Source organism: Phyllostomus hastatus, unplaced genomic scaffold (assembly GCF_019186645.2).
Source record: "Phyllostomus hastatus isolate PE091 unplaced genomic scaffold, TTU_PhHast_1.1 phas_scaffold_55, whole genome shotgun sequence".
NCBI lineage: Eukaryota > Metazoa > Chordata > Mammalia > Chiroptera > Phyllostomidae > Phyllostomus > Phyllostomus hastatus.
This window is the reverse complement of record NW_025334035.1, coordinates 11623317-11637836: the sequence shown is the minus strand read 5'-3', so window position 1 is coordinate 11637836 and position 14520 is coordinate 11623317. Positions and strand designations below refer to the sequence as shown.

The window sequence follows — 14520 nt, the reverse complement described above, 5'->3', positions numbered from 1 at the left end:
TGATACAAGATTTCCTTAAAATTTTTAAGTTTTTTAAAGTAAAAATTTCATACAGCAAACTTGAAAAAATTTTACAGTGAACAACTATATATCCATCACCTGTATTGTATCATTAGCATTTTACTATACTAAGAAGAAATTTAGAAAATTTAAGTATGACCTGAAAAAATTGGGGGTTGGCGAAAGGAATATAGCAGCAAAAATGCACTTAATTCCTCAACTTTCAGAGTAAGGGCTGGTAGATAGCCTCAAAAGTCAATAAATCAAGAAGAGTATAGATACGGCATATGATATAGAATTACCAGACAACCACTATTTCTTTGAAATACCTAAAAAATAAAATAGACTGATGGATGGAGAGAGAACAAATGGATGGAAAAACAGATATATGAATAAAGCAAATATAGCAAAATATTAATTGCAGAATCTCAGTGGTGGGTATGTGGCTATTTTCTATATGTGTCTTTCAATTTTTCTGATTAAAACTTTTGTAATAAAATATTGACACAAATGTGGTTGACAGTAGTCATGTCTGAAAAGAGATGAGGCATTCACCAGAATCCATCCATGTTGTCTTCTGCTTGGTACTCTAGATACAATTTCCAGTCCTTAGCATCCAGGTGAGGCTACATGACCATGGAGGCCAGTGGAATGTGGGTAGAAACTGTTTGTACAATGTCTAGGCCAAGCTCCTAACACCTCCTGCAGGATCCTCCACATACCTCTTCTATTCTCCTGACTGCTGGCAGATCCAGTGCAACCTGGGAGCCAGGCATTGAAGAACAGTTCGCAAACCTGAAACTCTAATACCTGTAACTACCCAAACTGACACCAACCCACACTAGACTATGACATGAGGAATAAATCAACTTTTAGTGCCTATTTTTGAGGTCCCTCTTTGACCACAGCATTAATTATAACTAATCAGAGTAGGGCCTGAGGACGTATGGGAAGAAGCTTTTACTTTTGTTTCATATCATTTGAAGTCACTGTTTAAACACAAACATGAATATTTAAACCAAATAGTGAGGAGCTAGCAGTGACAATGGGGAAAGCCTTCTAAGCCCACCTTCTACTAAGACCTATTTAGCATACTGGGCACCTTTGCGTGACTATAAAAAGGCAAAAGTGAAAAATGGCACCCCTTCCTCTAGAATGATAAAACCCCAGCTACGCCCACTCACCCCTTCTCCCAGAGGCCTTGAACGGTGCACAACCTGCATGACGACAGCCAGCAGCCCTCTCTGACAATGTAGACATGGGACAACCTGGTTGGAAATTGAAGATCTGTTCACTGGGACCTTCTAAGTAAGAGATGTCCTCATCAACGTGTTCTGATTCCAGCTGCCCTCAATCATGCAAATTTTCATGTCTTTTACTTGACCCGTTTCTCTTGTCCATTCTGCAATACCACAATAAAGTCACAGTGGCCCAACTCAGAGGTTCGTAGATACCGCCAAAGAGGAATCTTGCTGCTCCCACTGCCAATTCCAGGGCTAGAAAAGAGGTAGCAGCTGAGACCCTGTCTACCACTTCAGGTGCCCCAGAGGGAAGGAGGAGCTTCCACCTGGAAGAGACTGGGCACTACCAACTCTTCTAAGCCAAGCAGGGGAGGACTTAGATGGGGACTTTACCTCATTTACCTTTTAAATACACCACCCTTACTCCTGCCCAAAAAACTGAGGTCCTGTGGAAACCAGCCATGAGATGTGTCACTTGAATCTCTACTGGAGAAAGAACTTAGCATTCAGCTGCAAGGATTGCAGTTAGCCGACACCTCCAGCTGGATCCCAGCATCCCAGGGCCTCCAGGATCCCAGGACTCAATCTGGCTTTTGAGCCTAAGGCACATTCTTTCCAGATAGCCTCCAGCAGTGACTGACCACAACAAGACAACCAGAATTGGCCACTTCTGCCAGATCAGGAAGCAGTCTGCTCTGAAACTCCCTAATCAGTGGGCCAAGATTTCAGCAGATCTGCATCATTATCTGAGGCTCTCCGTGCCCAAACCTGCCACCTCCCCCTCTTCCTTTCTTAAGTGCTGGATTGCATCATGGAGCAGGAGTATGTGACCTTTTGGCATCTCTGGGCCACACTGGAAGAATGGTCTTGGGCCACACATTAAATACACTGAGACATGTAATCACAAAAAAAATCTCATAATGACTTAAGTAAATTTATGATTTTGTGTTGGGTTGCATTCATAGCCATCCTGAGCTATATACAGCCTGTGGGCTGCAGGTTGGACACCCCCTGGTACAGTTTTCGTGGCCCAGTTCTGCCTCTCACCCCATTTGTCTTTCTCAAGTGTTACTCTCTAATAGACCTCATTCATTTCTAATTCTGTTTAAGGGTTTGTGTCTCAAAGAACAAAGAAACTATAAAAATCAAACTGGGGTGTTGTTCTTGCCTCATCCAGCCTCCCTCTACTTTCCCTTTACCTGTACCACTAATCCTTGGGCCCCTTGCTCTGAATCAGAAGTGCCCACTGAAGCACTTCTGATTCTAGTCCAATGCACAACTGCCTTATTCCAGCCCCCATAACAGAGCAGACTGAAGATACATTAGTCTTTACCAAAACTCTAATTTCCAGGATCTTTCTGATGCATTCGATAGCATTTCATCGCAGCATTAAGAGACCAAATAAAATTATACTCACACATTCAACCAACGATAGTCCAACATTCAAAGACCTTCCTAAGATTTTCTAGTCTTATTTGCAGCAAATCAGACTGAGTTCCCATTCTGATATGCTATGATATGATATGCACTCTTTGAAAAATGCAGTAAAATAAGTCACTGACATAAACGTCTCCTTTTCATCTCCTATCCAACAGAGTCCGTTAAAAAAGCATGGTCACTGGAACACAACCACCCAAGTAACTCTTAAAAGCTCTAAGAAGGGGGACAGTCTCTTCCCAATATTGACACAAAGGAAATAATACACAGGGGTTTTCACAATACCTGGGCAGTTGTGTACTAATGGAAGCTGTTTTTAAAATGTTACATATCATTTACCTAATAGTTTATCAGAGGGCTGTTTATGACAAAGGCATCCTTTTGCAAATATTGGCTATTCTCTCCAAAGAAGTTTGGGTAAGTGCTGTGTAATTTAGACAGTAACCTCTATGCAATCCATGCAGTCACCCCATCTCAGAACCTTTTCTTCACAGTATTTCCATGTGGCAAAACTTCCGATCCAGGTGTTGTACCAGTCCAATGTACCACAACTGCCATGGTGGCACCGCCTCAGCTCAGCCCAGCCCAGCCCAGCCCCAGGGATATGGCCCACACTTGCCTTGCCTCCCTGCCAAGACCCACAGCTGAGGCCCTGGGAGGTGAATTCAAGGAATAAGTCATTTGCACAAATTGCTCCACCTTTCAGAACCTCATTTCCTCATTCAATTCAAACTTAAAAAAGTTACTCCCTCAAAACATTTTTTAGAGTTCTGGCTCTGTCATAAAAAACACTGACTTGTCACCTGCCACCCCAGGACTCCTGCATTAGGTCGACTATCTCTCCCCAGACAGTCAAGATGCAATTTTTGAGGCTAAATAAAATCTCATTTGCTTCACGTGACAGTACAGAAAAGTTCTGTTCTGTTTTTAAATGCGATCCCGTGATTATCAGCATCAGCATCTAAATATGTGCTGGAAGCCACGATGCAAACTAGAGCCTAGCTGACTCTCCAACAAACTCGCTTAATTTCTGTGAAAATAAAAATTTTATAAACCGGAGAAGTTTTTGGTATCCCAGAACAAGCACAGGCTATTCTGAATAGGAAACAGTCGCAATCAAGTCCTTGGTCTGACCATGAGTAACAGTCTGCTGGGCGGGTTATCACCTTCCACGGGACTGCAGAAAGTGTGTGGCATGTAAATGATGCGCTACAAAAACAGACAATGAACCAGAAAACGGCCGCCAAGGCACGCTTGCCGTTGCAAATGTCTAGAAAGTCTGCAAGAACTGCCTACACACGGTTTACGAGACCCCTCTCCAGGTGGCAGACAAGAGGACCGAGTCGGAGTGCAGCATAAAATCTTTACCGAAGACCCTCCCGCCCGACCCTCTCCACGCCCGGCCTACACGCCCCTTCCCACCCCCATCGCTGCGTCCAGTCGGACCCAGGGCTTCCAGGTACGTGATTATAGTGAGTGGCATTTCCTTGTGACGGAACAGCACAGGTAATTTCACAACCCCATTAGCGCATTCCAAAGGCAAGACTCACATCCCGGGAACTTCACCTTTCCACTCGCCCCGTCGGCGCCCGCACGCTGCGAGGCTGCCGCCGGCCCGGGAGGCGGGTGGGGGAAGGGCGCCGGGCCAGGAAGGGGGCGCGGCGCGACCCAGGCCCACCGCACAGACCTGGTTCCGGATCCTCAGGCCGTCCAGAGTGGTTGCCCATGCTCAGCCGCCTAGGCAGCTGCCGGCTGGCCGGCCTCAGACACAGCGTCCAACACGCGGCAGCTCGCGCCGGCTCCGGCTGAGGAGGCAGCTGCGTCCGGCGGGTCCGCTCTAGTCAAAGAAAAGGCAGGGCGCCTTCTAGTCCTCGCTGCCGCCAGCGGAGAGGCTCACTGACACGCAGGAGGGCCACGCCCCCTCATCTGCATACCGCCCGCCCATCCCGGTTCACAAGGCCCACCAGGCACGGCCCGCCCACCCTCATCTGCATACCGCCCCCCAACTCAGGCTCAGAAGTGTCCCGAGGCCCTCCCCGGCGTGGGGTGGGGAGGACGCACCGCTGACGGACTTGGGCCTCTCCGGCAGGCGCTGAGCACTGCGGCGGGACAGGGCTGGAAAAATCCAACTGCTGGAGGCTGAAGCCAAGCGCCCGCCACCTGACAGGCGCCCTGAATTAAATCTGTGAGGACAAGGAAAGCCTAGGGTTGGCACAGGACAGGCAATTAACTGTTTTTGGCGTAAGAAGTGAATGAATCAATGGGCAAACGAGCGACTTCTCAGAAGGTGAAGAAAAAGAACGCTTTCACAAAGATTATTCAAGATGATACCACCGCTACTAAAAATCCATACCAGTCCTGAGTGGTAACTGTTTTGCTGCTGTCAGAAATGACTGACTTAGGAAAATTACCCCAAACTTTCATAGTTAATCTTACAGTAAAAATCATTTAGAACTAAATCTTATTGTGAAAAAGTATTTAATAAAACCATAAGTGGAATGAGTGACTCTATCTTCCGCATCACTTGAGCACCGTGGTCCATTCTCAGTTCTCGTCTTACCTATCAGCATCTTACATCACCATTTACTACCCTCGACTCCTCACAGCAGTTGAATCACTTGACTTCTAGAACACCACACTCTCCTGGTTTTCTCCCCACATCCTGGGTCACCTTTTCTCAGTTCCTGCTATTGGTTTCTCCTCATCTCCTTGACCTCCAGCCCTTGTAGTGCCCTAAAGCTCAGTCATCTCTGTCCAACCTGGCCATCTCTTCTCTAACTTGGCCATCACAACAAACTCGTAGCTTTTAAACACCACCAATATATCTTCAGTCCTCTTTCCTGAGCTCCAGATTCATTTACCCAACTACCTTCTTGACACTCCACTTAGATGTCTTAATAGGCATCTCCAATGTAACTGGAACAAAAACCATCTTAATTTTTTTCCATAGATGTTTCATATAGTTTTCTCCATCTCCATAAATGGGATACCCTGGAATACGTATTGTAAATGCCACCCTATCTCAGCAGTTGTCACCACTTCCACTGCTATGTGGTCCAAGCCATGGTCATCAATCAGGATTACTGCAGCTACCTCCTAAACAGTCTACCTTCCTCCATCCCTGCCTCTCTGTAGTCTAATCTTCACATAACACAGTGATGCTTCTAAAACCTAGATCAAATCATACCACTTACAATGCTCTAACAGCTTTCTGTCTCTTTGGAAGGAAAATCCAAAACCCTTACAATGGCACCCAAAGCCCTGAATAATCTACCCCCCACACCCCCACCTCACATTTCCCCCACTCACTTGGACTCACTTTCCCTCTCTCACATTGATCTTATTTTTATTTGTTTATTTATTTATTTATGTATTTATTTATTTTAAAGTATATTTTATTGATTATGCTATTAGTTTTCCCAGTTTTCCCCCTTTATCCCCCCTCTGCCTGTACCCCCCAATCCTCCAGCATTCCCCCCCCTTAGTTCATGTCCATGGGTTGTACATATAAGTTCTTTGAGTTCTCTGTTTCCTATACCATTTTTGACCTCTCCCCATCTGTTATGCCTACCAATTATGCTTCTTCTTCCCTGTAACTTTCCCTCACTATTCCTCTCCTCCCCCTCCCCACTGAAAACCCTCCATGGGATGTCCATTTCTCTGATTCTGTTCCTGTTCCAGTTGTTTGCTTAGTATTTGTTTTCATTGTTTTTCTTTTTTTTTTTAGGTTCATTTGTTGATAGTTGTGAGTTTGTTGTCATTTTACTATTCATAGTTTTTGGTCTTCTTCAATTTCTTAGATAAGTCTCTTTAACATTTTATATATAATAAGGGCTTGGGGATGATGAACTCCTTTAACTTGACCTTATCTGTGAAGCACTTCATTTGCCCTTCCATTCTAAATGAAAGCTTTGCTGGATAGAGTAATCTTGAAAGTAGGTCCTTGCCTTTCATGATTTCAAATACTTCTTGCCAGCCCCTTCTTGCCTACAAGGTTTCTTTTGAGAAATCAGCTGACAGTCTGATGGGAACTCCTTTGTAAGTAACTCTCTCCTTTTCTCTTGCTGCTTTTAAGATTCTCCCCTTATCTTTAATCTTGGGTAACTTCATGATGATATGCCTTGGTGTGATCCTCCTTGGGTCCAACTTCTTTGGGACTCTCTGAGCTTCCTGAACTTCCTGGAAGTCTATTTCCTTCACCAGACTGGGGAAGTTCTCCTTCATTATTTGTTCAAATAAGTTTTCAATTTCTTGCTCTCCCTCTTCTCTTTCTGGCACCCCTATGATTCAGATGTTGGAACATTTATTAAAGATGTCCTGGAGATTCCTAAGCCTCTCCTCATTTTTTTGAATTCTTGTTTCTTCATTCTGTTCTGGTTGAATGTTTCTTTCTTCCTTCTGCTCTAAACCATTGATCTGAGTCCCAGTTTTCTTCCCATTGCTGTTGGTTTCCTGTGAATTTTCCTTCATTTCTTTTATGGTAACCTGCATTTGTTCATCTAATTTGTGACCAAAATCAACCAATTCTGTGAGCATCCTGATCACCAGTGTTTTGAACTGTGCATCTGATAGGTTAGCTATCTCTTGGTCGCTCAAAAGGATGAGTTCTGGGACACTGATTTGTTCTTCTGTTTGAGCCATCTCCCTCTCTCTCTCTCTCTCTTTTTTTTTTTTTTTTTTGGTCTGGTCACTCCTGTTACAGTGAGGGGTGGAGCCTTAGGTGTTCACCAGGGCTGGGCACCCCAGTCACTAGATTGTGACATTGTATGTGAGGGCGGGATCGAGAGGGAACAATGGCGGTAGCTCTGTTCTCCGTGGGACCTCAGTCCCTTCCCTGGGATCCTGGGTTGTGCGCTCTGCCCTGCTCCCCAACTGCCGCCTCACTGGGTCTGCCAGCTGCCGCTTGCGTACTCAGGGTCCATCTGCTGTGATCTTGCGTGCCCCAGATGCCTTACGCACTCCCGGTTGCCTTATGCACCCAATTCTCCCTGTTCTCCAAGCCGCGACCCTGCGCCCGGCTGCTTGTCTCCGCCCGGCTGCTTGTCTCCGCCCCTCCTACAGGATCTGGGTCTATTTCAACTTCTTGGCTGTCCGACTTCCATTCAAATAAATTTTCTGTCAGTTCTGGGTGTTATTCTGCCTCTAAATTGTTGTTGTTCCAATCTTGGTTGTGTGTGGAGGTATGGTGCGTCCACCTATGCCTCCATCTTGCCGGAAGTCCTAGATTTCTTTATTCAATAAATAAAGTTCAATATTTGTTTTGTACATGACACCATTCAAAAGAAGGGAGGAACCTCGACTTTCTTAATAAGCCAAAGTTGAACTTGCTAAACAGAGACTAGATTCACACAAAGAAAACCAAAAGAAATTTGACCATGAGAAGAAAGACTACAAAGGGCAACAAAGATTAGTAACTAAATCAAAAGTAAAGTACTTCAGGCAAACAGCATGTATATTGGTCTAAGAAACACTCCAATACTGAGAAAGTGACAGGAAAAGTCAAGGGAGGATCTATAACAACAGAAAGCAGATTAGTGGTTACCTGGATCTGGGGTTGAAACAAGCATCCACTGGAAATAGGACAAGGCACCTTTAAGGCTTATGGAAATGTTTTAAAACTTAGTTGTGGATAGTTATAACTCAGTAAATCTACCAAAAATCATTGAATTTCACATTTTAAATGGGTGAATTCTATAATACATAAATTATACTTCAATAAAGTTATTTTATTAAGTCAGGAGAGATAAATGGATGAGGCTCAAAGATCATATATTACTTCCTGACTAAAAAGACCCAATTTTCACTCTGAATCAATTAGCATTAATGAAACCTGGGGGGTGGGCATGGGGGTTTGATGCCAAGAATAAAGGCCAGAAAGACAAGGGCTTTGAAGAAGAGGAGATAAAGGGAAAAAAGAGAGTCATCACCCATATTCAGGATGTGCTTGCTTATTGAATGTGCCTCCAGCAGGGCCAACACACTGGGTTGCACCCAAAGCAACAGAGAGTTTTTAAGGCTGGAAACAGACACAGTTCAAGGTGGGATATGGTAAGCATCTGAACAGAAATTAAAATGTAATGCTACAGAACATCTCTGAAAAGGAAAAAACATGTCCTATGTGAGATCAAGAAAGGCTTTATGAAGGAGGTGCTGCTTGGAGTTGTCCTTTCCAGGTGAATAGCCTTTCTGTCAGTGTCCAGAGTGGCAGGAGGGGCACGGGCAGTGGGAGGGAGGTGCCTGGTGGGAACACGTGCATCCCTGACTAGCAGGCCCCAGCAGCGGGGCTGTATCTTTGTTCATCAGAGTGAACGGGGGGCTTTATTGTGAAATAGTCTAGAGTGTGTTCAGAGAATAAGCCACCCTGTGGCCCAGGACTGGAACTCAAGGCACGAATAGGGAATAGAGATGGGCTGCGGTGGCACCTCGCCAACCCCAAGCAGAGGTTTACCCTCCGTTCCTTACCCAGTGAAAAGTGCCCCAAGGTGCTAGAGCACAGAAGAGGTCTGCAGAAAGCTATGATTTAGAAAAATTGATAGGGGACTCAAGAGTTTGAAAATTATAGTTTCCAGAAACTACAGAAAATTATCTGTAGTTTCTGAAAGCTTTTTGTTTCAGAAACTACAGATAAGGCCTACCCTGGCTCCTGGGAAAACAGCGGCCTCCTGGAGCACTGCTAGAGATTACCACCTGGGGACCAGTGGAGGCATCTGGGCCTTTGTGTTTCAGGGAGAGACAGATGACCACCTGCCCCTGGGAACAGCTAACTGCCCAGGACAGGAATGTTGCAGCCCCTTTCAACTAATCCTCCCTGAATCTCAAAGCCCTCACTGTACCTTGTTTATTCCCTGGTATAAAAAGTCTGGCCTGGAAACAGAAGGCAAGATGGTCTGTTAGGGTATGAACCCACTGTCTTCTCAGATCACCGGCCATCTGAATAAAGCTCCCATAAAGATTCAATCGCTGTCATCGCTTATTGGGTTTGGTAGTGACAGGCAGCTCAAACACGAATGTCTTTTTTGGTTTCAAAATTACTCTGGTGATACAAACCCTGCTTTCTTATACACCCTCTACCTAACATTTTACAGACAACCAAAATAACCAATACATCCCATTTTAATAAAACATACTAACACCCTGGGCAAGATGGATACTCCTGGTTGGTAGGCTCCTCTTCAGATCAGCTGTGCACTTCTGCTTCCATCATTTGGGTTGTCTGCTTACCACAAGTTAGGTATATTTGTTCCAAACCTGTTTATGCTAGTTGTACTAGTGAATTTATTTACATAAGTTAATTATTATGTAAACCAATGAAATGAGCACAGAGAGAGAGAGAAAGTTTCTTCAAAAGCCATGCTGAATGCTTTGAAAAGACTCAGTGAAGGTGGGCCATTAAAAAATGTGTGGCCCTGACCAGTGTGGCTCGGTTGGTTGGACATTGGCTGACAAACTGAGAGGTCACCAGTTTAATTCCTGGCTGGGGCATAGGCCTGGGTTGTGGGTTTGGTCACCAGTCAGGAATGTACAGGAGACAGCCAATCAGTGTTTCTCTTTCATATCAACATTTCTCCCTGCCCTCTGCCCTCCCTTTCCTTCTCTCTAAAAGATAATAATAATAAAATTAAATTTAAAGTGTGTGAAGCAACTATAAAAGATCAGGGAAATATATGTAAACACACAAAAAGATTCTGCATACAGTCTTCTTCTGAAATGTCTAAATTCTTGCTCCTGTTTAAAGAAACGAAAACTGAAAATCATGGAAGATGTATTACAAGCATGGAAAGAGGTTAAAGAACCCCAGTCAATGGATCTGCTCTAAGAAAATACCTTGGCCCAATGGGTGAGTAAATATACACTTGTATGTTTTAAGTGAAAATAAAATATTTAAAATATACATGTTATATTTTTTAGGATTCCCTGATTTAACCAACTTTATCAATTAATTGACTGAAACTGATCCCAATCTCAAAGGACCGGAGTGTGGCGTGAACATGAATAGGATCGCAATTCCAACCGGGAAGCCTCTGTGCTTTAGGAGAGAGATGGTATACTGGGTGGGGTCAGAAGAATCCAGAGGAAGTGAAAAGAAGTGGAAAAGATGCAGCTGGAAAAGACAATTACATATTAAAGGAAAGGAAGCTGACAGAAATTACAAGATAATTTATCTGGGTGATGGAAAAAATGGCACTGTAGTCACCCTAAGTCCAGATGCCTAATGGCAGCAGTTAAGCAACTCTACAAGGAGAGTGGTGAGTTTCATTTAGGCAATTCAATGAGAATGCAATATAAAATCCAGGAGAGCAGGGGTTTCTATTGTTTTGTTAATTGCTGCATCCCTGATTTTCAGCAAACAGTTGGAGTGTTTCCAGAAAACAGGGTGCAAGTTGGGACACAGGTGCAATCTTTGGAGTCATCAAGAACTTTGTCTACCTTGTGATCCTAGGGCCTGGAATAGGGTCTCCCACGTGGAAGGAGACAGAGAAGATATCAGAGGAAAGGTCTTTGACCTTAATAGCAATGCCTTCAGAGTTAGAAAGCACTCCAACGATCTTCTAATCCTATTGCCCTACAGCATCGCCACTAAGGAGTTGTTCAGCATGGAATGAATACCTCTCTAGTGATAACACGGAATTCTTTCCTGTGACATACCTCTCTGAACTTCTGTAGTTACTAGCACATTTTTTTCCATATACTAAGTCAAAACCTGGACCTAATTTTACCTCTTGGAACCAAAAAGAAAAGTTTAATTTTGACCAGAAAAGGAATTGGTTGACCAAGTGCAAGTGATAAAAACTTTCAGAGAAAAAAATGTATCATCTTAGGAAAGCAAAGCTGAGAGAGTCTGGGCACGGTGCCCCAGAGTCTAAGACAGGTGGGATTTTTTTAGTTGCCTAAGCAGGAGATTCAGATTAGGAAGATGGTTTGAGAGGAAAATCTCATTTTATAAAAGTATCTCCATTTCTGGTCTGTCCTGGTTTCCTCACATATGCTGTTTCATTTCATCCTGACAACTCCTGAGAAGGGTGTGATTAACCTCATCTTACACATAAGGAAACAGGCTCAGAGAGGCTAAGCAGCTTATGCAAATTCACACATGATGCTTTGCCAAGGGGGAGATTCTGACCCCCAGTGGATAATGGACACTGATGGAGGTTTCTAAAGCAATTGTATGTGTTGTCCTCAACATGCTCAGGCAAACATGAGGGCATGGATAACTGAAAAATAGGATACACAGCCATGGATGAATATGAAGTTGGCTGAAACCTATCAGAAAATGGCCTGGAAAGCTAAACCTGAAAAGGTGCTGAGGTGTATTGAAAATGGTAAAGAGAAAAGCCAGCTTGCTGTCCTTGCAGCTCTATCTGTATTTCTGTCTTCTCTCATGCATATATACCCCAAGATGGTCTATGCCCTGTAAAGGGCAGTAAGGGGAAACTGATGTCCATGAAAATCACCCAATGAGCCTAAGTGTCCTGGCCCAGGAACTTACAACCCCCAATGCTGAGATAATTGGTGAATAAGGCCATGGTATCAGTTACCACTGAGAAATGATGAAACAAAGCCAGAGAGAGATGTACACCAGAATGAAGAGGCTCTTTGATATGGAATGGTCTCCAAAATACACTGTGCAGAGAAAAAGCACTCATTCAGAATGGTGTGTTCATTTATGCCACCACATGTATACAGAAAGGGAAGAGGCCACACATTTGCTTCCCTACACATTGGGTAGCTCTGAAAGGATACCAGATTGCTGAACAGCAGTCAACGGGCGGCTGCTCAAAGGTTGGGAGCAAAACTTTTCACTGTGCCCTTTATGTCTTGAACAACGTGGATTGTATTACCTATTCAAAAATTAAATAAAGCTTAAAAACTTTTACCTGATAAAAGACTAGAATTCGATAGAACAAATTTTCAAAGAAATGGTCTGTAAGTGCCTAAAATGACACACAATATCACTAGGAGCCAGTATGGACAAACTAGGGAAAATCGCTGAGAATAAGTCAAGGTCTCTTTCAACTTGCTTTCATTTCCAAATCCACAGACAGCTACTCCCAACAATAGGAGTGGTAGTGGTGGTGGATTAACTAAGGTCACAGAGCTAGGATGTGGCAGGAATGACAGAACAAAGGTAGGTCTGTGTTCTCCACGCAACCTTTCCCACAGTCTTGTCACTCCACTGACTGTGTACAAATCTTGCTTTCCACTGTGCTAGCATCAACCCCACATATAGTTTCTAATATAATACCCTGCACATAGATTATCAAATACATATAAATTTAATTTACTATAAATCCCTTGACTTAATGTTCCAAAACTAATTCCCACATCATAAAATCACCACAACTGGGCTGTGTTTTGAGATCAATCAAATAAAAATAAGTATCTCATCCAAATAGCATTAAGAATGTCTGAGCAAGTTCAATTGGGGAGAGGGGAGGCATCAATATTACATACTTCAAAACTGACCATCTGTACTGTAATTGCTTAGGGAAAATATTTTCCACAGTATTAAACTGATTTTTGACATGGAAATCAACATACAGGCAAAGACAATTCAATGGCAACCTCAGTCATCCAAATAAACTTTCAGGAAGAGAGAATACAACACTGAAAATCCTCTGTGTTGGCAGCCAAGAAAAGCAGCATAAGAGAGCAGATCTGAGCCTGTTTTCCACTGAGGGACTTGAACATGGCTGAAGGTCATGGCCAAGTTCAAGGACTGGAACTTTAATATTCCATGAATTCAGTGGAAAGACCTCCTGTTTCCTTTCCATCTAACGTGATGATTACACAGCACCAGAAAAGCAGAACTTCCTTCTGAAACATAAAACTTGTTCTATGGTGGGAACCTACATTTCCTTCCCTTTTCTCCTCTTCCACAATAAAGCCTAGGATACTGGCACTGGCCATGCCATTCTGACCATGAACCAGCCTGAAAAAAAAAGAAGCAATACCCACAATTATTCTCTTAGAAAAAAGTAAGTTAAAGACATACATTTGGGAAAAGAAGCTGATCCCAGCTGTATTTACTCACAGTGCATCTTCAACACTTCAGTTAGTAGACACCAGTTAGTTATTAACATAAACGTTCATCACTGATAACACAATATCACCATCTCTGAGGCTCATTTAAGTTTTATTACTCTAATGTATAGTCCAATCCTCTCTCTTGTATGGGCATAACTTTACATACACTGAAATCTAACTGTAATGCTGTGGTTTTGACTCCATACTGTAGAGAGAATATAAATGTATGAATGTTTTCTGAGTAATTAATGAGAAACTGTTAACCTATTGGGCACTTCAGGGTATTCATCCATATTTTATTTGTTTTATATGACTTTAGTGTTGAATCCCTTGTTCCTTTCAGATTCCTAAGGGAGACTTTTTTTTTTTAATGTTTCACTCTCAGGAAGAGTTGTATGTTTCATTAGTAACTGACTTCTTTTCATCTTGTCACCACAAATCACGTTTCCCTCTTTCCTTTGGTTTCTAAGAAACTCAGCCCCAAACTAGCAGCCTACAACTGTGCACCTCCCTTCTGTATGCTTTTCCTTCTGGCTTCTCATTTTTCTATTTCCCCAGTGCCTTGTTTATTTTCTTTTCAAATTGTACATTTATCTCTATAAGACTTCTCAAATTCTTTCATACAAGAAAGGGTATAAATTTAAAACATTAAAAAATTCTACTCTTTATTTTTCTTAAAAAGTTATTTCACAAAATTTCTTCTCAACCATATACATTTTAAAAATATAAGTCTAGCTGATAAATGTGTTGAATGTTTCCTGGTCCACTTTCTGTGTGACAACTTGCAAGGTAAAATCCACAGGAATAACTTACAGGA

General features: G+C 43.0%; 1 protein-coding gene across 6 annotated transcripts in view; it reads right to left on the bottom strand.

The window, feature by feature from the left end:
* SPECC1 (sperm antigen with calponin homology and coiled-coil domains 1) overlaps window positions 1-14520 on the bottom strand; it is a 336370-nt gene that overhangs the window by 166287 nt on the left and 155563 nt on the right. Inside the window, exon 1 of one of the 6 annotated variants that reach the window (XM_045824064.1) lies at window positions 4366-4535. The exons of the other annotated variants lie outside the window; for them this stretch is intronic. Within the exon in view, the coding sequence (XP_045680020.1) occupies window positions 4366-4405 (40 nt within the window). The 5' untranslated portion in view covers window positions 4406-4535. Of the gene's footprint in view, window positions 1-4365; window positions 4536-14520 lie in introns of those variants that run through there. 6 annotated transcript variants of the gene reach the window in all.